Source organism: Micromys minutus (genome assembly GCF_963924665.1).
Source record: "Micromys minutus genome assembly, chromosome: 20".
Classification (NCBI taxonomy): Eukaryota; Metazoa; Chordata; class Mammalia; order Rodentia; family Muridae; genus Micromys; species Micromys minutus.
In genome coordinates, this window is record NC_137955.1 from 2,995,993 (window position 1) to 3,023,417 (window position 27,425).

Sequence of the window (27,425 nt, forward strand, 5' to 3'; positions counted from 1 at the left end):
ATAATTCTTTGACAAGGGTCACCTAAGACTTTCCTGCATGCAGATATTTAAATTTATACCCATAGCAAAATTACACTTATGTTGTAGCAATAAAAATAATTATGTGGTAATTATTTTATGATTAGAGGTAACCATTATGTGAGGAACTGTATTAAAGGGTCACAGAATTAGGACAGGCGAGAACCACTGCCCTTTAGGATTTCCTTGGCCACTTCTTCCCTATCCCTCCTTTTGTCAGGAGATAGATAAAGGTCATTTTGAAAATATATTTCTAAGCTGAAGAGATGGTTCAGTGGTTAAGAGCACTGACTGCTCTTCCAGAGGTCCTGAGTTCAAATTTTAGCAACCACATGGTGGCTCACAACCATCTATAGTGAGATCTGATGCCCTCTCTGGTGTGTCTGACAATAGCTATAGTGTACTTATATATAATAAATAAATATGTTTTAAAAGAAAATATATTTTCATGTAAACACAGTTACCAGTTTGGGTTTACTAGAAGGATAATTCTTAAGATGTCTGCAAGACTAGTAGACTCCCAATTTCTGCAGTGCTGTCCCTCAGCCACCTTGCGGACAATACAAGAAACTGACAGATATTCAGATTTCCCTCAGCACTGTAGTCAGCAGTCATACTTGTGGGCTGTAATTGTAACCAGATTGTAAATGGAGTGTTGGGAGACACAGATGCCTCTCTCAGTTCACCCAACTCCCACTCTATATCCTACAAAGAGCTTAAGAGCCTCCAGATCTACACTTTGTCTTCACAGAGGAGAGGCAGGAGTCCTGGGTGGCTGAGTTAGCCAGGTTCCTGAAGTTGGTTAGAGCCACCAGGAACACAGTCCGTCCCACTGTAAATCAAATTTCCGCATCTGAAGTCTGTGCCATGAACACACATTGTGTCATGAAGCAACACTTCTAGCACTCATTAATAGAAATACACTCTTTTAAATACTAGAAGTACTAGAAAAGGTGACATAATCAGCCATTTTCAACCTTTTGCAACCATGAGAAAGGCTGGAAGAATTTGTGGGAGCAGAGAAACAGCTCTACACCGAGTCATCCAGTGAGAAATAAGGTCTGGAGGTTGGAATATCAACAAGGTCCCAACTGATGCTTATGTGTTCTTCTGCACAAGATCAAACTATTTCAGGACACCCATCATTGGGTACCATGTTGTGTCATATTGTTCAGCCCTTAGCAGAAGGGACTACCGGTGACCCCTTTTTGAACTGGACTGTACATTTTTTTATGAGAAGTCTTTAGATTCTAACCTGGGGGGGGTGGGGCTTGGCTTTTAGTGAGATGGTCTTTTCACTCTGTTCTAACATGTTGCAAGACCTTGAATAAGCCATGTCACACCTAGGTATTCGTTTTTTCCTATCTGTAAAATGGGGATAATATCTTCTAACTCATATGTAATTGTTGGGGGAATGTATGGATAAAACATAGGAATTTAATAGATAATAATCACTTGATGTGTCAGAGACTAGTTATGAGAAAAGTGACATTTCAGCTGATGTGGGGCTCCCCTAAGAATAGTGTGGGTCACACATGGTTTGTGACATCAGCACAACTTATCACAATTGTGCAAAGGCCAATGCAAACAAACCTACAGTGTGAGCTGGAATAAAAAGTAGCATGGGTACCTGAAGCCTGACAACACTTCTCAATGGCAAATGGAGTTGATGTATCTTAGATACACTCCCAATTATAGACTGTTCCCCTGGGAAAGTTTGCTATGCTACACCAGCAGCAGCTGCAGATGGCTTGTTATGTCTGGATTGCACCATTTGCTCTGTGCTTGGTCTACTCTCATGTTGATTAATGTATCTGGGCCCTGGGAGCAGCACAGTGCTACAGGCAGAGTTAAGGAAGGAGAATTACTCAGCCAATGAAAAGGTTAGAAACCCAAAAGAGGACGTATTCAGAAAACAGAAGCAGCGTGAGGCTGTAGACATTCAGAAGACTAAATGCACAGGATATCACTCACATCTGAAGGAAAAATCTACATACAGAGGCTGCAGCCATGGTGGGGACTCACTCAGGGAAACTGAAAGGTGTAAGATCCTGGGAATAAGTTTTGTGATATCTGGGAGCTACTGCCCTGCTTACCAAACACCAGATAATGTTGCCATAGAGGTGTGGGCCTCCTCACTCTTACACCTAACCCATGTCTTCTCTCTTTTTTTTTTTTTCGGTGTGGGGGGGAGTAGTCATTGTTTTTTTTTTTTGTTTTTGAGACAGAGTTTCTCTCTGTGGCCCTGGCTATACTGGACCTCCTTCTGTAGACCAAGCTGGTTTTGAGATCTGCCTCCAGAGTGCTGGGATGAAAGGTCTGAGCCACTACAATCCCGCCCGCAGTGTTTTACCGTGCAAGCTCACTGTGCTTTCATACACACACAGTAGTGTGGTCACTGGTTCAACCAGCAGGAAATGTCGTTTAAGGAAGTTATTTCACTTCCTTAAGTAAGAGCTGCTTCTTGACCAGGTGATGCAACGCACACTGGTATTTGGGCCATTTCTAGCCTTAGGTCACATCATTGCTTCCTGTTCTTGTACCACGAGTTTAAATAACCCATGATACAAGACAGAGAGAGAGAAAAAAAAAAAAAAAAAAAAACCAAAAACAAAACCCAGAGGCCATCAAAACCCCAAAAGTACTAGTAAATAATTGTCACGGTTGGGTGTAGGACAGGAAAGATAGAGGGAAATAAGACTTTTTGAATAGCAAGAACATGCCTTAAAGTGGTATCACCTAGAGGTATTTATTTTTGAACCAGCAATACATAAGCTGCTATATAAATAACACTGAGCACATTCAAGTGACTGCTTTGTACCTTCAGTTTATAAAAGAGTTGGAATAATGAAATAAACAAGTTGGTGGGAGTTTAGAAACATCTCCAGTGAAAACTAAAATTTCAAATGGAAACTTAAGTTTCAAAACAACCTTTATTCTGCTTGAGGACCTAATACAAGACATTAAGCAACTTAGAACAATACACAGCTTCACTGAATCTATAACTGAACAAAATGTCCAGGAGGCACACTCCCTCCCCCACCCCAGTTACCTTGTAAAGGCAAAATTATAACCGACCTCCTCCCTCTAGCCAAATGACCAACTTTAGTTTATTAATGTCATATAAACAGATTTGTAAAAACACCGAACAGGGTGTAGCTTTAAAAAATACACACATATAAATGAGGGTTTTTCTTTTGTTGTTTGTTTTGTTTTTCTTCCTTAAACAGCAGCATCCTGGGCACCCAATGCTATCTCATGGTGACAAGCTCAGTGTGAAGTAGGAGAGTCTTTCCAATTGAGCCAATTCCACCCCCTTCCTACCTCCAGGACTAGTGATTTTATATAACTATAGATTGTTGTAAAAAATAGAATTTGGCATTTTGGAACTTTGTCCCATGTGAGGCCTTGTGCTTTTTAACTGCCCCTTTCTTAATGACCCTAAATCCAAACAGACAACAAAGCCCACTTTCCGACTGACTTGGACACCATGCATTGTGAAAGCACACTTGGGAAACCAGAAAGAACTTCCTCCCAATAAACAGCAGTAGGACTTCCCAACAAGTCATAGTTCATAGCCAGATGTATGACAAAGCAATTGGTTCCCCACAATGACAGCTCACAGAAACACACTCTGACTTGACAACAGGGATTAACCAGGTAAGCAAGTCATCCAGACGTGCTCCCTGAAAGGGAGTAGCTTCTAAAAACACGAAAATGTCAAATGACAGGCTTCTTACTTCACTTGCCGATGATTATTAACTTTTTAAGACAAAACAAAGTAACAGCAAAGAAACACACAAACACACACACACACACACACACACACAGGACCTGAACTGGACATCTGCTTGTTATATACTTGAACTCGACTGTGGATCTGCGTGGCTGAAAGGTATACTGGAAATAGTCCATGCACATTACACATATATACATATATTCAAGGCCGCGAAGTTGCCAAGTGTTGCAATACGCTGGCTGCCTCAGCACGCGGTTATGACCGCTCTGGTGTGCTCCCAACCCTCCCACTTTTAAAGTCTAGCTCAGCCTCTCAGCAGCTTAGCGTCTGGCTGTCTCTGGGACGTGACAGCTGGTGAGGAAAACCGGTGTGGGAATGCTCACACCTCAGCCATGCCCTGTCTATCTGCACGAATAAGCCACTTGGTCCTGCTGGAAGATGGCCTGGATGGAATCTACAGAACCTTAATGGTCACATTCTCTAAGGACAAAGGTGGTGAGCATACTAACCTGTCATCAAAGAGGCAGGCATTCAGCAGGACAAGTGTGATATAACCCAACGCCTTCTGACAAATGAAAGCTCTACTGAACTCTCGCCGGTGCAATGAGAAATTGAGGCAACTGCTGAAGTTGCTTATAAAGATTGTTGAAGGCAAAACCACTTAGCAGGATTTGTAACCAAGCAATCTCAGATCCATTTTAAAAATTAAAGTTATTTATATTTGACAGCATACATGATGTGCTACAAAAAGAAAAATGAGAAAAGAAAGAGAAGGAAAGAAAAAAGCAGACCAACCACAAAACTAGTTTATAAACAAGTATTAAGTCTTCAGCCGCATGTGGTGTGGCGGAATGCTACCATGGAAGGTTGCAAAGCCAGGAGTAAAGCCAGGGAATCAATTGCCTGGCAGTCAGAAGGCGGTCTGGTCATTCGTGGGCTGACAGTCTGGCTGACTTGCTCTTGAGGATGAGCAGTGGCTTCATAGGAAGAAAAAGAATACATTCTACAGCCCATAACCTGCAAACTGCACGATAAAAACAAAAACAGCACAAGACCTGCAAATAGCATCACCTTAGTCTATGAAGGGAAGGGATACAAACGCTGTGGGCGCCTCTGATACTGAGGAAAAGAAACTGAAGATGACTCTGATCCACCTGGGCTGTGACCGTGACTACTGCCAACCATCAACCTCTACTCATCACAGTGCAGGACAAGTCCCCATGAACACACCTGCTTTTGCACAGGGTGAGGAAACTCAAACTTTTGTCCTAAATTGAAGATGTCACAAACTCCCATTTGGCACTATGATGTATACAACATGCACATTTATGCTCAGGAGATGAACTGTCAGAACTGTTGTGCATTTGACAATTTCAACAAAGCACAGTGACTGCCCACAGGGTCTACTTGTCTCCATCCTACACTGAACTGAACAGAGAGCTAAGAACATATCAAACATCCAAGCAGAAATACTGTTTTCAGACCATGCTTTTGCTGAAATGGATGGTGGCTGGCTGCTGTGACTAGTTCAATGCTACAAAGAGAAAAGAACACATTTTTTCTAAATGCAGGGATTCAACCTTGAGACCAGTGTGTTACAACAACGAAAAAGGGCACGTCCCAAGAACCGCAGAACAAACTCAGCACTTCCTTCAGGAGAACAGAGATGCCGGGTTGGAGTTACATACAGTAGGTCTGGAGTTGCTGTTGACTGGTAATAACTACCAAACTCAGATGGGAAAGACGGGAGACAGACAGCCTCAATTCTTCCCTTCTCTGGGATCCTGAGAAAGTGCATACCACTTTACCCCCTCCCCTTACCTGTTATAACCCACGACTGCCTCCCCTCCCTCCAGATTCAAGAAGTTCACAATTCATTAGGAAACAAACATTACCAGGTACCATATTTCAAGAGTCTTAACACTGTTGGACTCAGCAATACTTTGTCATATCATATATCATTTTCTCTTTTATTGAATAAAGCAGCTTTGAAGCTTATCAGGGCCCTGCCCAACATTTAGTCAAAAAAAAAAAAAAAAAAATTCTGTTATGAACTTTTTAACCTTGGGCTAACAGCCAAGCACTCTGTACAAGAAAAACTGTAAAATATTTCATAGTTTTCATTCTTAAGCCATTTTCCTTTCTGGCATCCTGTACATTTTTTTTTTTTAAAGTAAGAATAACAAAAACAAATATGAACAAAAATCAAGGACAATATTTTTAAGCAACAAGAACTGGGGTGAGGGAAGCTTATTCTGAAGGTGTATTTGAAACTGGTAACAACATAATAAAAGTTAGGAATTGCATAGCACTGTACGTTTAGCCTTCAGCAAAACAAAACAGAAGCTATTTGGTATTGATACAAATCCATCTATTTGATAGTTAGTCACTCAATATTATGTACATATTTTATATACTGAATGTCATTAAGTCCCCTTGTCCACACTCCTTTTTCTGTTGATGGGTTATTGGCTTGACAAGTTTAAACAAAACATTTTCTTGTTTTTGTTTTTCCTCCAAACATACTGCATTGATGTTCTCTCAAAAGTGTCCTGTGTGAGCAGACATGGCTCTCTGCTACTTAGCATCCGTTCATTTAAGAAGGAAGTAATCCACAGTGTGATGTGTCTGGGTTCACCACACCCAGCGACACCCAGGCTAAACCAAGCTGGACCAAGTGGCCCCAGGCGCAGGCTCTTCAGCCCTGTCTACCTTCTGTCTCCAAAGTCCCAACTCGTAGCTGGTAAAGCTACAGAAAGCGTTAAACAAGCACCATGGTTAAAGGCCTCTTTGTCCCTGCACGGAGAGACTTTTCATTTCTTTTTCACTCTGTTGGTTGTGTGTTGTGGCTTTAAATTAAAAAAAGTAAGAGGGTAAGGTTAGAAACGTCTGGTCATCCAACAGCCCTAGGCTGCACGTCTTCCCCGACTTCTTTTTATCCAAGAAAGCTCTAGTCCCATGTGCAGACAGCCGGCTTCGTTTCTGCTCAGTTCACAGGTCGGGCTGGAGTGGAGCCTTTTGCTTCTCAGAGGCCTTGGGTGGCTTGAAGGTGAGGAACTGGATCCGAGGGAGAGCAGTGCTTCATCGCCTCTGCTGTGCATATACTGGGTATGCTAGTGTGACATTGAGGGAGTCATTGTGCTGCACGAGGGAGGTGTGTTGATAATGTAGCACCAGCTCCTTCAGGGAGCTGTATAGGTTGTAGGGCTCGGCAAAGCCATAGCCAGTGGCAGTCTTGTTGATGACGCAATGCTTGACTTCCCCGTCTACCCTGGAAAGGGGAAGAGAACAACAAAAGTCTTGTGAGCTGATCTCAGACGATCAAGGCTGCTCATGGAGGGGCATAAAGAATGGATCTGTTTCACTCTGGGGAACCAAAGCCCCAAAGCCCCAGTAAACTATAGTGTTCTTTATGCTGGGTGAGCAGCATACACAAGGACTGAGCATTTGCCTGCTTCACTGGCCTGCTGAATGGTTTCACATGAGGAGAGGTGTAACATGGATGTATGGAACAGAGTTCCTATGAGACTGAGTGCTTGCTAGAGGTGTGGCTGGACGTGTCCCTCTAGTTATAATCAACAGGTCTCCTTTAGGCTCTTCTCCATCTTGGCATTTATTCTGATTCTCCTATGCTCTCATCCTAACTCAAAAGCTCTCCCTCTGTTTTCTTACAGGGATAATTCTTAAAGGAAGCAGTGCTGAGTCGTAAAAGGTTCTTTTTGTGTGTTTCCACACAGGAGGACAGTTATTTTTCTGTCCCTATGATGCTAGTGACTCCAAACCTTCCTTTCATTGTTCTCAGTTGACTCAGACAGCCTATGCCAACCTCAACCAGTCACTCCCCAGCCTCTTGCCTAAGCCTCTGAGCAGTGGGATTGCAGGTGCCATGCTCCACCTTCTGATCTTACTTTTCAAAGTCCTCCTCCACAGTATTAAGAAGTAAAAAGAAGCTAGACTACAAGATAGAAATGTGCCCACATCCAGGTGTGGCTGTGAATTGTCACAGTGGAGTCCCTGCTCTTGTTTAGGTCATCCCTGAAGGAGTACTTTATGTATTTCAGGTGATGTTCTCACAATCATGACTGTGTACTATAACTATACTGGGCTAGTACAGCCATTTCTGTTTATAATTAAGACAAAAAAAAAAAAAAAAAAAAAAAAAAAAAGGACCTAAAGAGAGCTAGGAATTAATTCACATGTCCCAATTGTCCCACTAAATGGCAGCAGATTCATCTGGCTAGACTAACCGCACCTCTTCAAGGTTAGAATGCTTTCACATTCTAATTACCGGTAAATAAATAGCTGAAGCATTAACAAAGAAGCGGTCTTGAGCTACTTACACTACAGAGCAGGCATAGCAGCCCTGCTTACTGCTCTCCCGGACCAGGAAGGTGCCGTCTCGCTTGCCGCGCAACAGGTTCTCGGCTTTGTTTCGGTTGCTGCTGCCAACATTCCATGTCTTCTCATCATGGTGGGGCAAATCCTCATCATCATCTACCAGTGAGTATTGGCTACACAGACGGAAGGGAAGGTTTGTGAAGACTGTTGGAACCCAGCCTGCCCCAAGGTCTCCTTCCCAGCAAGTCAAATCAGATGGCTCCACCTCTTTCCCTCCATTCTTTTTCTGTTTGGCCTTCTCACTAACCCTCCCATGGTGAATGGTTAGCAGAAAGTGATTACTATCTCCACTGGCAAGTCCCCAGTCACCCTTAATACCTGGGCATGGACAGTATTAAGAAGACTGCCAGTTCAAAAATAATTCAAACCAAACATATACTTACTTAACCTTCAAAATATACTAAATGTAATTGTTGGTTTTCTCTCATTGTTCCAAAAATATTTGGGGATTTCAGAGGCATCATTATGGATACACAGGGTCAACTTACACAACCGTGGGTTAAAAACAAAAACAAAGGCAAAAACCCAATCTTCCTGGGCTCAACGCTCCCTTTGTAAAGCTCTGGATCCTGCCAGTCAGTTTACTGTTCTGTGTGGGATGTGTCCCAGAGCCGGTGAGAACCATTAAGACCTCCCACCCTCAGCAGCTACTCACTCTTCCAAGTTCTCATTCCCCAGCCACTCGTTCAGCTTCTTCTGCCGGACACCTTTCTGCGTCAGCCACCTGAAAGAGGGTTTGCAAATTAAGTACCCCGAGAATTTCTTCTCGAACTTAGCCACTGTCAGGTCTTCAGGCTCTAATTCCAATACTTACATCAAGTACTGGTCTCTTGTCTTTCTCAGCTGAATGAGGTCTGGCTTAATACTGTTCATGCGTTTGTCGATCTCTCGGTACTCAGCTGCCTGCTTCTTCAAGTCTTCCTCCAATCGCCTTCTACTGTCAATGATCTCACTGATGCGAGACTTCAGCTTGTCATAATTATGCATGATCCTGCAGGCAGGAGAAACAGGTCGGTAAGCACCTGCATACAGCACACAAGGTCCCCAGAGTAAAGGGAGCTTTGTTTATTTCATTTAAAAATTGCTCAAAGTACAGAAAGTGAGATCTTCGATGTGACCAGTCCTAAACAATTTTTGTTACTTTTTGTCACAAGGATCATGGGACCACTCACGGGTATCCCACCTTTGAATCTCTTTCTCATTGCCTTCACGTTTAAACTTCTCTATGTACTCTTTGCTGTACCGTTCCTGGGTTTGGCATTGTTCTTCAAATATTTTTATGGTTTCGTTAAATGCTTCAATAGCTGTTCTTTTCATCTGAATTTCCTGCAACACAAGTTTCACAAGGTAACGTCATTGCTTTCAGAGTACAACTTCTTCACTGTCAGTGACAAGCTAGCTTAGTGCTGCAACCCAAATGAGCTGCTGCTGAGCGCCATCACCCATGGGGACCACGAGCCCTTTAGGCCACTAACAGCCAGATGCTTAAGTCCCTTATTGAAACAATGTAATGGCCACACAGAGCTGGAGCAATTTTCTCATCAACTTCAAGTCACCTCTAAATTGCTTGAGCCTGATACAATATCAATGCTACATAAACAGCTGTGTGGTACGGCATACACTACAGTCACTAGGAAGTGGGGAGAAATCCATCCTGTGCATCCTCAGGATACAGGAGCAAGAGATAGGGAAGGCCAGAGAACACTGTTAGCAGGGTTGGCCATGAATTCACAGACTCTTGTCAAATGATAAACAGATGTTCCTGGGGGAAATTTTCTGACTAGTTTCCCTTTTAAAAATTGTTTTATTTTTTATTTTTTGATGTTATAATATAATTACATTATTTCTTCCTTTACTTTTAACCCTTCCATATTTCCCTCCTTGCGCATGTGTTCCTAAGTATGTAAGTACAAGCTGGTCAGTCCTTTAAAAAGCCTTCTTACTTTATGCCATCGAGGCTGCTTTCTCTGATAATCAGCATGGCCACTCCTCACAGCAGGAGGGATGGATCTGAACTTTCCATTCCAGAGCTCGGACAAACTGACATTAGCAGTTACTACCAGTGTCCAGCCTAAGCAGAAGTATCCAGTCAGGAATTAGTTTCCAGGCATCAACTGAAGGCTCACAATAACTCTGCCAGTTAAAAGCGAGCTTAATGTAGGACTTTCTAAGCATGGGCTATGCTGAAATGGGTTAGAGACACTTGATTCTTCTTTTAAATCTGAATATAACATGTCCAAAATCTCTTAAACTCACCTGGGAAGTACGGGTGTATTCCTCATATAATCTATCATATTCCCGACTTTTTTCTTGAAATTGAGTATTATATTCATGTAATTTTTTCCCTACAGCTTCAATATTATCTTCTTTGACAACTTGATCCTGGAAGAATATACAAGCAGGGAGAAAAAAATTCAGTTGATATGGTATTTACTCAAATAACAATCCTTAATAACACAGTCAATGTGGTATCTGACTTAGCCATTAAAAAATTCTGGCCAGGGTATAAAGTTTGTCAAAACCCAATTTTAAACCATTTTCTATGTTGGAGACTCTCTTGGTCCCCCATTGTTACTACAGTGTGAGGAGTCCTGTGTGAATTACCTGCTGATATTTGGACACTGGGTAGAGTAACTTCACATCCAGCTTGGGATTGTACTGAGCTAAAGACTCATTCCGGTAGTGGTTTATTAATTCAACCACAGAGTTGAAGGTTAATGGATCAGAGAAGCCATATTTTCCATCTCGGTGAAAGATTTTGATTAATTTGTTATTTCCTCCTTTCCTGTAAATACAAAAATAATAATTATTAATGTTTTCTGGTGCAGAAGGAGGACTCTCAGGGGAGGGGGAGGAGAAAGCAGTGGGGGAGAGGGATGAATCAAGTATGTTTAAAAAATGCTCTAATGAAACCTATTACGTTATATGCTAATTTAAGGAGGAGAAGGGCAATCTAATGAAATGTTTTCAGAACAGCACCAACATCCCAACCACAGCCACCTTCCTGGCTCACCTTAGTGTCAGGGTATAGTCGCCGTGCATTTTAGTGGATGCGTCTCGTACCAAAAAGGTCCCATCAGCAGTATCTCGGAGTTTTTCATTCACTTCTTCCCTAAAATTAGCACAGGGTGAGAGCAAAGTTACTTTTCACCTTTGAATAAGCATACGTACTTACCTCCCCGTCCTGTGCTGGGGACTGTCTTACTACTAGATACATCCTTAGCCTTATCAGGCACCATTCCTTAGGTTCAGTGGTTCCTCCACATCTGTCCTCCTTTGTAGATTTACATGTCGGTACTATACATTTTCAGAGGTCACCAATAGTTCCTTCTTTGCTTATACAAAAGTGCTACAAAGTCATCCCACTGAAAATAAGTACACTATACATACACTTGTATGTACACTATTGGTGACTATAATACAAAAGGTTTTTTTTGGTTTGTTTTTTTCTTAAAGCCAGTTTCTGACAAATCAGCACAGAAAATAAGGATCTACAAGAAAGGTTGTAGCAGCTCCCTCTGAGCACTCTAAGAGCTAAAAGAGCAAATGCCTTTATTCCTGAAGCCCTGCCCATTAGAGAGAAAGCAAGGCACCGGGCACCTCTGGCAGTAGGGGGGCTTCCTGAGTATTCCGTGTCCTCTGTCACCCAGCCCCACAGTGCTCCAATGCTCCGTGCCTTTCCTTGTTGTCTTTGGAAGAGACCCAACTATGCTTCAAGCTTATGTTGGACGACACCCTAAAATTGGAACTGAGTAAGCTGACGCCTTTCTGTTCTTACTGGGAACCCTGCAGCTGGTGAAATGAGGAGCGCTGTGGCCTTACCTTGAGATGTCTCCCCAGTACCATTCAGCATCCTGCAAGGACATATTGTTGTTCATGCTGTTGTTGGCTACAGTAGTGGGCTTAGGTGGTTTAGGGGGCAGTGCTGCAGGGGGTTGGGAGGGGAGAGAAGAAAAAAAGATTGTTGGCTATCTAAACTCCAAGTGTACACTTAAAATTAGACTTGCATCTTTTCATTACAAAAACAGCAACAACAACAACAACAAAAACTAAGAAAGTAAGGGGGTGGGGTATAATTCTATTTTAATTAAAATTTATAAAATTTAATTCTATTTTCAGTTAAAAAGGCAATTGAAATACTAAAAGAAATTTACAATGGAGGTATGGGGGGGAAGGGGAAAGGATACTCATAATCTCCCATACCATGGAAGATAGTTGTCTTTGAAAGAAATCTCAAAATATGATTTAAAATGAAAACTTAAAAAGAAAAAAAGTAGTAGTTGGTGACGGGGTGGGGGTGGGGAGGTGGCACAGACAGACACAGACCAGACCGACTTGGATGTCAGAAGATAAATGGGGCTGGCTATGAGAGAAAATCTCATAGGAAATCCAGACTCGACATTCTCTACCTCTAGATTTTAGCTGTACTAAAGTTGTGCACCCTGGCAGCTCCGTCTAAAGAAACCAGGAACATCTAAGAAGCAGAAATAACAGGAGTTGGGCTTTCCTCCCTCCTCTTTCTTAATTATGACAGACACATTTGGTTGCTGTGTCCTGCATGAGCACAGTAGTCAAATTTGAAAAGGACCCTCATTTACAGCAATTATGTTTTAAGAACTGGGTTTTTCTATGTTGATACTTCAGGCACCGATTTGTCAAAGCCACTTTAAGAAACTCATCTGTGACCTAAATCTCCTCAGTCTTCATGTTACTATTCTGCTGGGGACACTGTGCTCTACATGTTAGGTCCCGTTAAAAACCCTTCCCCTTCTTGAATGTCAGGTCAGTATGCCCAGGGCAACATGACTGAAGCCCCTCAGCATTTCTGAGTTTCCTCACGGTAGGAAGGGCCAACCCCAGAGGGAACAACCAATGAGCTTAAGATTTTCAGCTAAATCCAAAACAATTAATTTTGAAAGCGCTGTAACTGCTGTAATTTATGCCCCGGAAGACTTCCTGTGTCTATTGAGACTATTTTACAAAAGTGAAGAAAGACAACTTCTTTTCCCATTGTAGTATCTCAGCATGAGAAAGAGAGCAACAAAGTCTCACGTCTGATTTTCCAGAGTCTCCAGTCATGAGAAACCAGTTTGAATCACTGCTACATCTCCCATGCTTTCTAAAGCACCCCATGTCATCAAAGTACCAGAGTCTAGAGCCAGCAAAGAAAAGCAGCACGAAGGCCAACCTCCTAACGAAAGGAACAATATACAACAATATAGCCCAACTTGCCAAGGATCACAATTAACAAAAGACAGCAGCAGTAGAAAAGGTAGAAACCAGTTCCCATCCATTCAGCAAGAACCAGCATTTATCAGACACAGCCTGAGCTGCTTGCTGCTACAGGCAGGCAAAGAATCTGCTTAATGTTAAACCATGAAACAAATCAGTAAAAATAGCAACCTCAAAAGGATCTGTTACAGCAGCTTTCAAAAAAAAAAAAAACAAAAAAAAAAAACCCAAAAAAAACCAAAAATGAAAGTCACAAAATGAAGTAGCTCTCTCCGTTAATACTGCAGTATTACCTGGTGGATCCATTTCTATATAAAACATCAAGTCTGTGCCACAGTTTATATCTGTCTTGGCATACTCTAAGTCCAGGTCTTCCATAGTCCAAACTGTGGTGTACATTTGTGTGACAGTTTCCTTGTCTGTGCTCAGTTATAAGAAAAGAGTCCGGCTTTCTTTGTAATGGTGTCTTGGGATTCATTTTAAAACCTATACGGGCTGCACTGTAACCTATTACGTCACACACCCCAGCCAATCAAGTCAGAAAAATGTCACCAGACCACTCCTGCTTCGTCAGTTCTCCCGGACGCCAGCTTCACACAGCCCCAGCTTCTGAGAACCTACATGTCACACAGCTGCAGTACCCACACGCTCGACACCCTCATCGCTTCCAAAGGTGTTTACTGCCTGCCCTCTTCCAGCAGTGTGCTCTCTAGTTCCCTTTCATTTCTCTGCAGCGTGGTACATTCCGCTGCCAGCAGACGGACAGAAGCTGATAAACTGCAGCTTCCAGCCCTGTCCCCTTCGTGCATCTGGGCTTAGAGATAGCCTGGCTATTCCTTGGTATAAAAATCTTACAAAGGCATCAAAATAATATCCTATTCCTGTTCTTAGATATCACCCGTATATTAAAAGCAAAAAGGACCTGAGCATTCTGGATATTTAATCGGAGTCTCCCACCGGTCACTGAGAGCTTGTATTTTAAACACCACCATAGACACAACACATTGAAAAGAAAGAAGCTCAGAGACAGTGCTTAGACAGCACACCTCTACCAGATATCCCAAGGTCAAAACAATCCTTTATTGAGTAATCATGGAAAGTCTGCACAGGAATAAAGATGTGTATAATTTCGTAGAAATAAGCAAAATGGTCAATATTAGTGAGTTTCAATGTTACTGCCTAACGATACTGGGCAACAGGGTGCTTCTGCAAAAAATAAAAAATAAAAATAGAGAGGCCATATATCATCAGAATGCACGGTACAGGTGATCTTGGCCAAGTGTCTCAGGGACCCATCTCACTTCTAGCTGCTTTAAGGAAGGTGATGTAATCTTGCTCTCCGCCCTCCCCCTTCTCTCTTTAGCTCACAGTCTTACTGGAGAGGGGGAGGGGGAAATGTTCCTTCTTAGTATTCAATATAAAGAAATCAATTTCCCTACAAATGTAACAATGCATTTTGGTTCTTTAAATCACTCTGTATGCAATTCTGTCACCACAGCTGGGGCTTGACGGACACTGGCCCCAGGATCCAGACCCTCTTGACATTTACAGAATTACTGGGGGTGGGGGTGATGTTCTAGTGTAAATGAGGCTTTGTGGCTGTGAATGCTGTGCACCTGTGGGGTGGTTTACAAACGGTGGCGGCGGATGGGAGGAGAACTTTAGGTTTCTGTACCATTTGGAATCACATAGCATTAGAAGGCATTCCATACTCTGGCTGCTTGTTGTACACTGAGTCCCCTCTCTAGGGCACTGCTTTACTATTGGAGGCTCAACCTGTCCCTTCCAGCTTACACTTCTCAATCTGCCCATAAACTATAAACCCATAGTTTAAGGAAGCTTAAACTCAAAGTCAAATAAAAATGGTAGGGAAGTATGCCCTTAGATAAGATTTTTTTTTTAAAACAAGTTGAATAAATAGAGACAAATCCTCTGGGCAGTACGGTCCAAGGGTTAGCCCACGAGGAAGTGTGTGTGTGTGTGTGTGTGTGTGTGTGTGTGTGTGTGCAGCATTCAGTAAAGTCAGCCTAGCCGCTGCCATGTAGCAAGGGGACCCAAAACACAGGTCAGAGAGACAGGTGATATTTTCCAGTGTCAGCAAGCCCTGGCTTGGCCCCAACTTCCTGCCCAGTAGTTTCTAAACTCCAAACCTAAACCCCATCTCTTCTCCACAGAGTTCCCCCCACCCCTGGAGGACAGAAGGGAGTGTCTCCCCAATCGCCCATCTGCTCTCCCCAGGCAGCACTCACCCAGGCTCACACACTCCCAGCGCTTGCACACACCCGCCCGCCCAGCCAAACTAGAGAGGACGGCTTGCAGATAAAGAGCCTGGTGCAAAGAAGTGTATAAACGAAAAACGACTTACTTTGCAGGTTATGCATTTCAACGGTTTCGCTTTGAACTGCCAGTATCCCACCGAGGAAAAAAAATCCAAAGAAGCTGTTCTTCTACCAAGTGGCCCCAGCCCCCGAGGCTCCCCCGCCCTCCTGGTACTGGCTGTAAGGAACCGAGCTAGAGGAGAGAGCACAAGGCGGGGGCGCGCGGCTCTGCTCCGCAGCCGGCTCCCCGGGGCCAGGCTGCAGCGGGTCCCTCCGCCCCGCGCCCCGCCCCGGCAGCAAGTCCCAGGCTTCCAGAGCAGAGCCCCCCTGGGTCGCGCTACTGCTCGGGGGAAGAAAGGAGCCCCGGCGGGCGCTTGCACGTCTCGCTCAGATAAAGATCGCGGCTTCATGATTAACTCCGGCAGGTTCAAATATTTGCTGAGCTAGGGATTTGGGGAGGGGGAGGGGCACCCAAGTCAAAGTCAAAGTTGTCATCGGGCTGACAAGTGACCTAGACAAGACTAACTTGCTCATTTTCGCCCGGGAAATGAGAAGGGCATTGTAAGGGGGTGTTGAAAATAGTCTTCCCTGGTGGCCATGGTGCCTCTAACGTGCCAGCAGCCCCCGCTCCAGGGGCTCAAGTGGTCCTCAGTAAAGAAGCATAGAAAGTAATCCACCTAGTTCAGCAAAAATAGAATCAAAGCCCCATTTGTGAAGGCCCGAACCTCTCTGAACATCTCAGGACAGGGTGCCTCTCGCTAGTGTCCTCCTTCCCCCCACGAATTGGCACAGTCTGCCCCGCAGGTGTAACAGGAAGTCCCTTCACAGAGCGCAGGGCACGCAGGCTGGCAGCCCCAGGAGGGCATCCTCCATGCAAGGGGTCAGCTTCAGCTCAACCTCAACCTTCAAATGGCCCTAGGATTTTCTAATCGGACTAAGACGTGTGCCTGCACTGGGTTAACTGCTGGCTGGGCGCGGCGAAGGGACAGAGAAGGACATGGCTTCCCTACCTGGGGAATTCTAGTCTTTTGAGAAAGTTGCAGCTAACTGGGTTTAGGATCACTGGCTGGACAGAAACGAAATCAAGTCTTTTCCTAGGATACGTTGCCATGGCATCTGCCCAGAAGCCCCAACTTCAATCTTTTGAACCATTAACAAAACAAACAAACAAACAAAAAAAAAAATCACAAAAACTCCAAACCTCAACAAGACCGTAATTGGTAATTTAGAGCTCATATTTGGCAATTTTGTCTTACTATTGGGGGGAGGGGCTTCAACCTTCAGACTTTCGGTCCTACACTCCATTTTCAGCCCTCTGACCCGATTCTTTGCTTTTCTTGGCCATGGAAAATAAAAACTAACAAACGGAATTTACTTTTTTAAAGGCCACACTGAAAAGAAAAGGGGGGGCACCCTTACCACCTATAACAAAACTCTGGCTTTCTTGTTTTCTTCGTTTGGCTTAAGAAAAATAAAGCTGCCTTATTTGCACGCATTGCCCTGCTTTCAAAAGAGTTTATCTGGAAGAAACATCAGACGCATTGGCTTCTTAGGAATACCTGTCTAGACCTAAGAACCTTCTAGAAGATTAAAATGTAAATCTGACAGTCTATTTTGTCTCAGAAAAAAAGTATCTACCATAAAGCAGTATAAACCAGAAAAGACTCCAAATACCACGGTTACGTTGTTTTAAACAAATTCCTCTTGATGTGTACAATCACCTACCACAGAGGCTGTATTATGAACACTAAGACTCTTTTCCCACTGATACATTATTAGTTTAAGGAGGGCGCCCTCTGCTGGCAGAACTGAGTAAACCAGGAATGCTTAAGAAAACCATCAACTTTCAGTTCACCTTCTCTGTACCCAAAAAGCCCCACAAATTAATACAACATAATTATGAATAGCTTATAAATACACATAAATCACTACTAAACCAAAGGTACAGAGTCACAATACCTAGAATTAATTTCTATTTGGCTAATAAGCCCTTTTAAGAAAACTTGTGCTTTCTTGGCATCCTCTTCATCTGGGGCTGCGGAGACCCATCACATATCACACACATAACCTAAGTAAGGCTCACTTCACCCTCCGGATGCTTCAAGCCAGCGAGCATCCCTTTCCCCAGGGTTTTCTACAACTCACTTCGGAGGCAAAGACAGACCAGAATGCTACTTTTCAGTAGATTTCAGCTAACCAGTATACTCTCATGATCATTAACACGTGTTTCCAAGTTCTGTGACATGCTTTCTGTTTTGAACAAGATCTCTTCAAGCCATCACCCGAGATCTAGAAAGCTTTCTTCTCAGAGGCTTGTGTGCACCACTGTCAATGAACAAAAAACAGGGAAAATAGGCAGGTGGGAAAAATGAGTTATCTAAAGTCACCCAGGGTAAAGGGGGTAAGTTCCTTCATAATTCCAACATAAGGCATCTTAGAAAGTGGGCCCTTCAGCAGCTAATGTCTGACTCCATATCCAGTGAGCTCAATGGACAACACCCTTTCTAGTTAATAGACAAACCTGGGTTTACATAAAAAAAAATCCAGACACAGGGTACAGGCTTTCTGCAAAGGCACACCCACACCCACTGTCTAGCAGACAGAGGGACTGCCCCTCTTGCCCCCACCTCTGATCCTGTGATGACCATCCCTTCAGAGACAGAGAAAACCTATCCTGAAAACAAAAGTAAAAACACTGCCTAGCACGTGCCCAGGGCGGCGCTCACAGTGCACTCGGGGATCTGGAGTAAAACTTTGTAGTTTCCATGAGGTAATCTCAGGCTCTCCTCTGTTCACTCTTCTTTCAAAGATTCAATCCTTACCTTTGAGGCAACACTGTCATGCCAGACCCTATTTTAAACTCAATGGGAGAAAAAACAAATCAGAGAAGTGAAAAGTTTCTCTGTCTTGGTGTTTGCTCACATCTACAGCTAAGAACCCAGCACGAGGCATTTAAAACAAGATGCATGAATTCAGCTCTTTGGGACGTTTTGCAATGCATCAGTGGTTAAAAATTAACCTTGCCAGGTGTAGGAGAACAGGGGTCGAAGGAGTTCTTTCCCCTTCGGGCTTGAGGGTGCAATACTAGACTCCAATTATGCTACATTAATATTTCTGAATTCATCCATGAAATCCAAAACACCGGTGGTAGTCAGAGGTACCCTGTGTTCACTAGACCTGTTCCTACTGTGGTTGCCCTGTAGACATCAGCTTAGCTCCCCACATCTGAGGAGTTTGAGGAATTCCAGAAAACCTGCTACTCAGCTTCAGATACCTGTGGGATGAATGGCAAGCTAACAGAGCTCTGAAAATATACTGTCCCCATCACCTGTCCACATCTCAGATCGATGCAGAAAATCAGTTGGCTTCTAAAATTTCTTTGAAAACCCAACAGTTTATCAGTGTCTGTGTATATTTGGAGAATTAGAAGGCTGTGCCAAATCTCCAAGTGGAATGAATCAAAATGAGGCATAGCCTTTGTCTTCTTAGAAACGTAGTTGAACCAATTACACTAACAGTAAAAAAGCAAACAAACAAACATCAAAACCCCACAGGGCAGTTAATGAGAAGGGAACAGGAGCTGAAGAACACACACAGCGAATGGGCCATGTTAACCTGCACAGAAAGTGCACCAGGACCGACTGGGACACAGATAAAGTGGGTGGAACTGGGAACGCTGTGTGCATTTATACATTCTGTGCACTGTGCACAGGCACACTGGCGAGGAGACTCACAGCTTGTTCAATCCTAACTATCAAGGGAGAGAGGCTTAACTTTCCTTCCACTGCACAGCTCATGGAGCTTTTCCCCCAAACCGCCCACATAGCACTGGGACCCTCTGCTGCATATGGCCGGCCCATAGGATGCTCTCTCAATGTTAGCGCACTACATCCCGAGAACTTCCGAGGGCCTTTTCACTACACACTGAAAACAGGCCCAGGATTCATAACGGTTTCAACAATTCAGGCGTAGATGAACTGCAGACGGGACAGGCTGGACTCAAAGGTAGCTTCCGGGCAGATCCTGATATGGTTCACATTGGTCGGGCAGCATAGAGCGAGCCTCTCAGCTGTTTCTTCAAAGCCGCAGTGATGCCTTATACACTGTCACTTAAAATGTGTCTGTGCCAGTGCCAGCTTGGAGAAGCCCATTAGGACACAGTGATGTGCGAATGCCCTACAAAGTATACACACCCTACGGAGCACAGCCTGCAATACCTTGACTTGCTGCCCGCCAACAAATCCAAATGCTATTTTCCTTTTCTCCAGTTACCACTGGACCTGTTTTCCAAGCCTTTTCAGGATGTGCTCTTCCATGAACGTCTTGACTTGCACCAACAGCACCTCAAAAGCTCTGCTTCTCTGGGAAGAAGTACACTCCCAGCTAGTCTTTAGACACTATGTCTTAACAGGCCTTATTAAGGAGATAGTATGCCGCACACAGCCTTATCATTCCAAGTACGACCGGCCTAGTAACAGCCCATGTGCCCAGCCACAGGCACTTTCCGGTAGCCCACACTTAAGAATCCTCCAATGACCCCGATCAGAGCAGCAGTTTCTATAAGTAAACTGGTTTATGAGCATTTATTTGAGATGTTCTGGAGGGGAGCTTCCAACATCTTCAGGGACTCTTGAATGTTGGGCTGGCAATGAGGGCCTCTGGGAAGGCATCATATTCCTACTGGGGTTACACCCACCCCAACCCCTGCCTGGAGATGCCTCACCAATCACTGCACTGGAGCTATCCTAGAGCCCAAAGGTGATTCAGGATGAAGGCACCTTCTTTTCCCCTCTTGTCGGGAGAGTGAAGTGCTTTCACAGGAAGACACTGAAGCGTGTGTGTGGTCCCACCGGGACTACACAGTGCTCATCAGGACTGAGAAACACCTCGTGAAGTGAAAATGCCTCACACAGGGCTTAAGAATCATTTGGGTTTAATTCTTTTTCTCTTCTTTTTTTTTTTTTGAAGAGACTACACAAGGACTAGGGCACTCCCGTACATCCAAAATCTCTGTCGCTCCTCAGCAGAGCTATGGAACCATTCTCCTTTGAAATCTGTACACCAACTTCTGTGCAGAGGCACCGCAGTACTCGGCTGTGTATCGGGCCGTATTATGAAAATGGCTGCCGATACATGCCTCACACAAGACATTTAATCCATTTATATTAAACTACAGAGGTAACCCCCACCCCTAGGCAAGCACACCCTTAGTAATCAATTCATTTGTAAAAGTCCGGTCTGGCTTTGGGCTCCCGTGTATATTCCCAATGAGGCTAGAGTGTCACTAAGACCATGGTGACTGACTCCTCAGAAGCCCCCTCATCCCTCACCATCCCAAGCCCTTCAGTGCAAACAAAGCTCAGATGCCTCCTCTCCAACAAGCAACTGAATGCAAGCAGGAGGGAGTGAACAGTTGCAGCTCAGCCCTTCGGCTCAGGGCCTGACTATTCTTGGTGCCTCAGGGCAGGCAATTTCTAAGGCTCAGACCCACATCTAGGCCTTCATGATCATTCTGCCCCATTAAGTCAAAAGCAGCCCCTGAGCATAATCTAGTGCTCCTGAATCCATTATCCAATAAATTCAGTATCAGATAGGTACCCTTGGCTTCAAATCCCAGGCTAGGCTGAGGTCCCTGCATGTCTTACAGCTCTGGGCTCTGTGTGCTGTGGTTTGGAACCTTTGGAATGTACCATGCATCCATGATCTGTCTCCCTAGGCACTCTGTTTTGGCCCTGGCCACAGAACCTCTGCCCAGGTCTCCTGGTACTCATCCTTATGTTTTGTGCTCTCTCACAAGCTGTCTCATCCAGATGCAAAGAACCACAGCTGGCCTAGCTAAGGCAGACAGAAAAGCACAGCAGGATGCTCTGCATAAACTACCCATCACAAATAGTACAAGCAGGGTGCTTCATTTAAAAGCCTGGGCACCAGGGGAGAGTGCTTACCTCTGGGCCCTCAACTATGCTCCCCTGCTAAGGGCTGACTAGTAATCTAAAAGACCAGCCCAGGTAAACTAAAGGCTCCTAGACCACAGGTTGTTAGAACTCTCTAAAGAGAAGCTGCTGTTCCAGGCGAGTCTACACTCCCTACCCTGTTAAATGGCCAGCTGAAGGCCCACCTGCTCTCAGAATGGCATCTGGCCTGATCTAAACAGCCCCTGCCTTACTGAAAATGTTTATTTTGACAGACATTTCTTGGCATAGTCACTTCCAAAGCACACACTCCAAAATACTTTAAATTATATAGTAATTATAAATCCCCCCACTTACTAAGATTCAGAAAAACAAGAACAAAATATCAACAGCTAAAACGAACTCCATAATTTTATTCAGCAGCCTAGGAGGTATAAGGTCCAGAGAGCTCTCTCTAATCTCATCTAAGACAAAAGAGTGGAGGCAGGAAGGAATCTAGAGATCAAGGCCAACCAACTTCTGCTACAAAGTGAGTTCAAGGTCAACCTGCACTACATGGTGAGCCCTTCTATCAAGCTAGTAAATTAAATTTAAAAAGAGTAAAGCAAAACCAGCTTAAAATCTGCAAAACCCGGCATCTGACATTTCAAAAATACCTCCACTGTTATTTTTCCATGAACCATAAATTAGCATATTACTATGGACTGAAGTTATACCAGAGACCTATGTTAATTCCAAGAAGCTGGAAAGCCACCGATTTCAAGGCCCAACAAAAGCTGAGCTGGAAGTGAATGTCAAATGTAAAGTATTACCTGGTGCTGGCTGTCTCTCATTCCATTCCGTTGAGATTAAAGTCTCTATCGCTTTTATGAGGTGCTCAGTATTATCGGAGCTGCAACAAAGAGCATTTGTGAGAACCATCACTTCTCAAACACCTTCTTGTTCTTCCCCGACCTATGGATGTGTGTGAAGTAAGTCGGCATAAAAGTTCATCTGTGAGCCTTCAATTTAGGGCCACGCATTATCCCCACTCGTTTCCCCCAAACCTTTTCACCCTTCATTTACCTGGCTGCTGGGAATCTGAAGAGCACTGGGCTGAAGATTTCAGAGAGGGCTCTAGTATTCAAAAGATTTTTGCTGGAGGCTTGGGAGAGCTTGAAGAAATGTTTGAGCAAGTACTGAAGCGTAAGCCAATACTGGTGAGGTATATTAGGCGACCTAATAAGCTTCTTCAACAGCTGGATGTAGTCTTCAGAGCTTTGTACTTCTGCAAGTTAAAAACAAAACAAAACAGGAAACAGAGTAAGGCTAGGTGTAGGTGCCAAGGAGCCAGTGCTTTAACCATTTCATCTCTCTCCCTTAGCTACAAGAGGAGGCCCATACGGAAATCTTCAAGAAAGGTACCTAGAGTATTTGTCCTTCTTATTAAGAAATGCATTGTGAGAAAGTAAAGATCTCAGGTCAAATGAAATATAAGAAACTCTTCTTGTAAAAAAACCACAAACTGTTCTGGGCGTGCTCTCAGAAGCTTGGCCTCCATCAGACTGCACCAAGCATGATTGGCTACTTTCTCAGATCAGATAAGTATCACAGGTTAAACTTTGAAGGTCACGGACCACAATTTCCTGTCCCCAAAGTACTGAACAGAGCCTCAGCTCCTGATGCTGAATGCTCCACCCTCAATACATTTTGTTCTGGGTGTTCAGGGAAGAGGGCAAAAGTATTTCTTCTGCCTCATGCATTCTAGTTCTGGATGGCTGAATCTGTTGCTAGCACTTGGATGGCTCTGACCTGCATAGGCACAGCGGTCTTTTCCCAGATTAACACACGGGCAGGCACCTGAACAAACACAAATCTGGGTCTCTTCTATCAGATGCTGTGTGGTAAAGGAGGAGATCTGGGGTGGTATGAAGCAAGGAGGGGCAGTTTAGCATTTTCTCAGTGCTTATCCACTGTGGTACCTCCCGGAGTGCCAAGCTTGCCTTTATCCCTGTATCCATTCTAAGAGGTCTGAAGAGAGAACCAACCTTGGGCTAAAGACATCATCTCATGGTAAACGGCTACTGGAATGACAGGATTTGGTAAGTCCATGAGATAGCGTTTGAAAGCATCTGCTAAAACATGGACATCGAACATTTCCAAGTCCACTGAGGCGGCATCTAGGAAAGAAACCATTGAAGAAATATTTGAGGCACTCAGACTTCTGTTGGAACAATTTTCTAAGTGTGGGACTTAAACTAGGGAAGGAAGCAACACAGAAGGGAAAACAGAAGCCATGGCACACTGACGACTTTCTCAAAGGGTCATTCCTGAATTCTACAGCTTTTCTTCGTGGACTTCTGTTTCATAGCCAGCCAGTACCTGTCATACTAGTACCATACTTCTTAGGGCAACAACAACAACAACATATACCACTGTCACTAATAATAAGGTAATACTCTCCACAGATAAGGTAGTATCCTCCCTCTCCCTGTGTTAAAAGTCAAAGCCCCAGTGTTCACTAAGAACACTGTTTGAGGAGAGATCCTGTAAGGGGTAATTAGGTTAAACAAGGCTGTTATAGTAGACCCTAAGTTCACTAACTGGCATCATTATAAGAAAAGACTTACAGACATGGAGAGTACATGAACAGAGGAAAGGTCAAGGAAAGACATACTGAGAGCCAAGAAAGGGGGTTTCAAAGCAAGCAAATGGGCCTATACCTTCACCATCTTGAACTTCCAGTGTGTAAGGCTGTGTGAGAAATACAGTTTATACCATTTTCTGGAGTGGCTCTGCCCTGTCTGAGAAAGCTCTGGCCTGGAAATGGCTCACCAATGTCTACTCAAACCACAACAGGAAGATGAGAAGTCCCAGGTCTTCCCAATCTTAACTGATCAATGCCGCACAAAATTTAACCCCAACAGAGTGATCAATCTACTGAACATCTAGATACCACCAGCAATGAGCAAATAATTTCCAGATCACCTCTAGAACAACATGAATAGATTCAGAATGCCTCCCCTAATGCTGTTACTATGTAACCTGTGAGCATCAAACTCACTGGGAAGAAAAAGAAAAGGAGCAAATTTCTCTGATAAATCCATCCCCTAGTAAGGAGGTCAAGCCATTCAACAAAGGGTAACAGTAACCAAAAGTCTGGCAATTTGAAGCAACACGGGCAGGGTTATCTGGAGAACACTGTGCTCAGGAAGACCTGACATTACACATTCTCTTGACTTCACCTGTAGCACTGGGGTTCTGCTGCCAATGAGATCTAAGGAGCAGGATAATATAAAGGTATTGTATAAGCCAGTGTGTAGCTGTTCAGGCAGTGATGGTAGATGACAGTCACCTTGAGAAGTCTCTCCATAAGGAGAAGACAGTATTTGGGCTATCCCTGAACTAAAGAGGACAGTGTAAAACAGGCTCCTTAAACCTTCCCCACCCAATTCAAAACAAACAGGTAAAAAAGCCAAACAAACAAAAAAATAAAAAACCAAAACCCTTTGCCCATTCATGATCTCTTTGTACCCAAGAATTTTTGATATGACCCAAGATAGTTGGGTTCATAAAACAGGTACACAAAGCAAATAAAGAAATTATAAAGCAGTTTATTTTACAAGAATTGCTAAGAACATATATAAGTTTTACCACTGATTAAAGGTGAAAGCTAATTTGCATACAAATGATCGATTTCTTTATTCTTATACTGAAGTAAATTTTAGCTGAGTATTTGATGCTTCAAAATACTAAGCATTTTCAGTGCTTTTGGAGGTAATCAGTGTTTACTTAAAAACTGTTAATGCTGAGATGTTGCTTTGTATAGACGCATGATACAAAATGATGGAATTATATGTAAAGGGTCATTCCAAATATTTCTGGAAACTCCTAATCATTCCAACCCAAAATTTATTTAACTTTTTAAAAAATGAAACTCAAGAAAGTTTTTACAATCAAACATTTTATATAATTCAATCCAAAGATATACTAATATGTGTATGTACACATATGTGTATGTGTGTGTCTGTAAATGTATGTAAACATCCTAAAGATACACATGTTGATAATGGTAGGAAAATTCACATCAATCTTTTCCAAAGTTCAATCACACTGCGTCATCTGTGTGCGTGTAACCCGTACTATACAACAGTGCTGGTCTGAGTTGAGGCGTGTGGCCTGACAACACGGACTGTACACACAGTGAAAGGCATGTTGTATGTTCAGAACTAATCGTGAAGGTAAAGTACTGCATGTGGGTGAGTGTGGACAAAGACCATCTTAGGACGTTACATGTTTGGTTTGGACTTAGTATTGTTGCCAGCTCCTTTATGATCACCACCTGAGGTCACCCGTCCCTTTGTGGGAAATGACCCACAAACTGAGAAGCTACGAGAACATGGGCTGAGACTGCACATTGTTCCACTAAGCAAACCTGTTCTACTAAGTAGCCAAATATAAGTGATCATGACACCGCAGCCTATACAAATATGTAGAGGCCAAGTCGAGAGAAACCGTAAGAGTTAAGACATAAGAGCGTAAAGGGCCATGACCCTGAAATATCCCAGAGAGCTAACCAGACACCACAACACATTTGAATAAGTGTGCACAGGCCATACTGGGCCTGTTTATAAAGGCTCTACCCTGAGACCGAGCAATTGTTTGTGAAATTCAAAATACCAATTAAGATTATTTGGGCATCTGTATAGAACTCTAAAGAATATCTGTTTCTGTCTCTTGTAGATGCTGCCCCTGTATGCCTCATGTTATGTCTCTCAACCTGGATAACAAGTATCTCTGAATTTGTTCATCCTGAAAAGTGTATGCAGCACCATTGGAGACATGTGTAGACTTCAAGGTGACCCACGCACAAGTCTCCTCTCAGACATCATCCCCCTAGTGCTCCTTCCTGTAGGGCTGGTGAGCAATGCCTTCACTAGGACACCTGGCAAGTAGTCTGTATGTTTTCTGTATCTGACATCACACTTAGGGAGCCTCAAGGACAGAGTGTGCTTCTCCCCTGCCCTTCCAGCATTGCTTAGTGGCCAACAGAAGGACCGTGGCAGTTAAGGTCAGGAGCCCTTGGGCAGGTGCTCACTCCTGAGACCTTCTTAAAAACCTATCAAGTTCTGTCCCCGGAGTATTCACAGTGTTTGAATAAAATTATACCACATGAGTCTGGAGATAAATTCACCATGTGTAAAAATCCATGAGAGTTGATGATAGAGTACACTTGGTTTTAATTATTATTATTAATTATTTGTGTGTGTGTGTGTGTGTGTGTGTGTGTGAAGTGACTTCTCATGTGCACTAGAGTTTCTAACTTGTGCAATACATGATTCCTCTTCTGTATTAATACACCTCTCAGCTACCCGCACCAAAGAGGTTCCTCACTCCACTTTTCACCAAACTCCTGATGGGTAATCAGTTCCTTCAAAGCTTCACTACTCTACTTCCCCAGGGTAGCCCCACCCCCAGCCAGCCACCGGTTGATCTCTATCTGGTTTAGTGGTTCCCATGGGGGTAGAGTAGGAAGCGTCTGGAGACCATGCTTAAGACTGGGGTGGATGCTACTGGCCCCTGATGGACAGAAGCTAGGGTGTGGCTGAACCTGCAGGTGAGTGTGGCCTTCTTTCATGCTTCATCAGTGGGACACAGCAAGAGTGCCAGGAGAAAACTTAGACCATTCAGATTTGAGGTAAGATGACAACAGCAACAACAACAAAGAATGTTCTACGGGTAAAATGAGGAAGGTGGAAGAAAGCAGGGACAATTGAAATAATCTGGATATAAATCCCAGTTTTGGCACCTGACCACCAAATCCTGTTA

The 27,425-nt window shown here is 43.7% G+C and overlaps 1 protein-coding gene across 2 annotated transcripts in view; it reads right to left on the bottom strand.

Annotated features, from left to right (window-relative positions):
• Positions 1 to 5,708: 5,708 nt before the first annotated feature.
• The window catches only part of PIK3R1 (phosphoinositide-3-kinase regulatory subunit 1), a 76,350-nt gene continuing 54,633 nt past the window's right edge, over positions 5,709 to 27,425 (bottom strand). Inside the window, exons 5-16 of one of the 2 annotated variants that reach the window (XM_080933774.1) lie at positions 23,645 to 23,776; positions 22,683 to 22,884; positions 22,430 to 22,509; positions 11,978 to 12,080; positions 11,169 to 11,267; positions 10,760 to 10,940; positions 10,412 to 10,537; positions 9,339 to 9,481; positions 8,970 to 9,146; positions 8,811 to 8,879; positions 8,098 to 8,268; positions 5,709 to 7,028 (exon numbers count right to left, since the gene is read on the bottom strand). In XM_080933774.1, the coding sequence (XP_080789900.1) occupies positions 6,839 to 7,028; positions 8,098 to 8,268; positions 8,811 to 8,879; positions 8,970 to 9,146; positions 9,339 to 9,481; positions 10,412 to 10,537; positions 10,760 to 10,940; positions 11,169 to 11,267; positions 11,978 to 12,080; positions 22,430 to 22,509; positions 22,683 to 22,884; positions 23,645 to 23,776 (1,673 nt within the window). In that variant the 3' untranslated portion in view covers positions 5,709 to 6,838. Of the gene's footprint in view, positions 7,029 to 8,097; positions 8,269 to 8,810; positions 8,880 to 8,969; positions 9,147 to 9,338; positions 9,482 to 10,411; positions 10,538 to 10,759; positions 10,941 to 11,168; positions 11,268 to 11,977; positions 12,081 to 13,680; positions 13,792 to 22,429; positions 22,510 to 22,682; positions 22,885 to 23,644; positions 23,777 to 27,425 lie in introns of those variants that run through there. The other variant, XM_080933775.1, reaches the window with a different exon arrangement.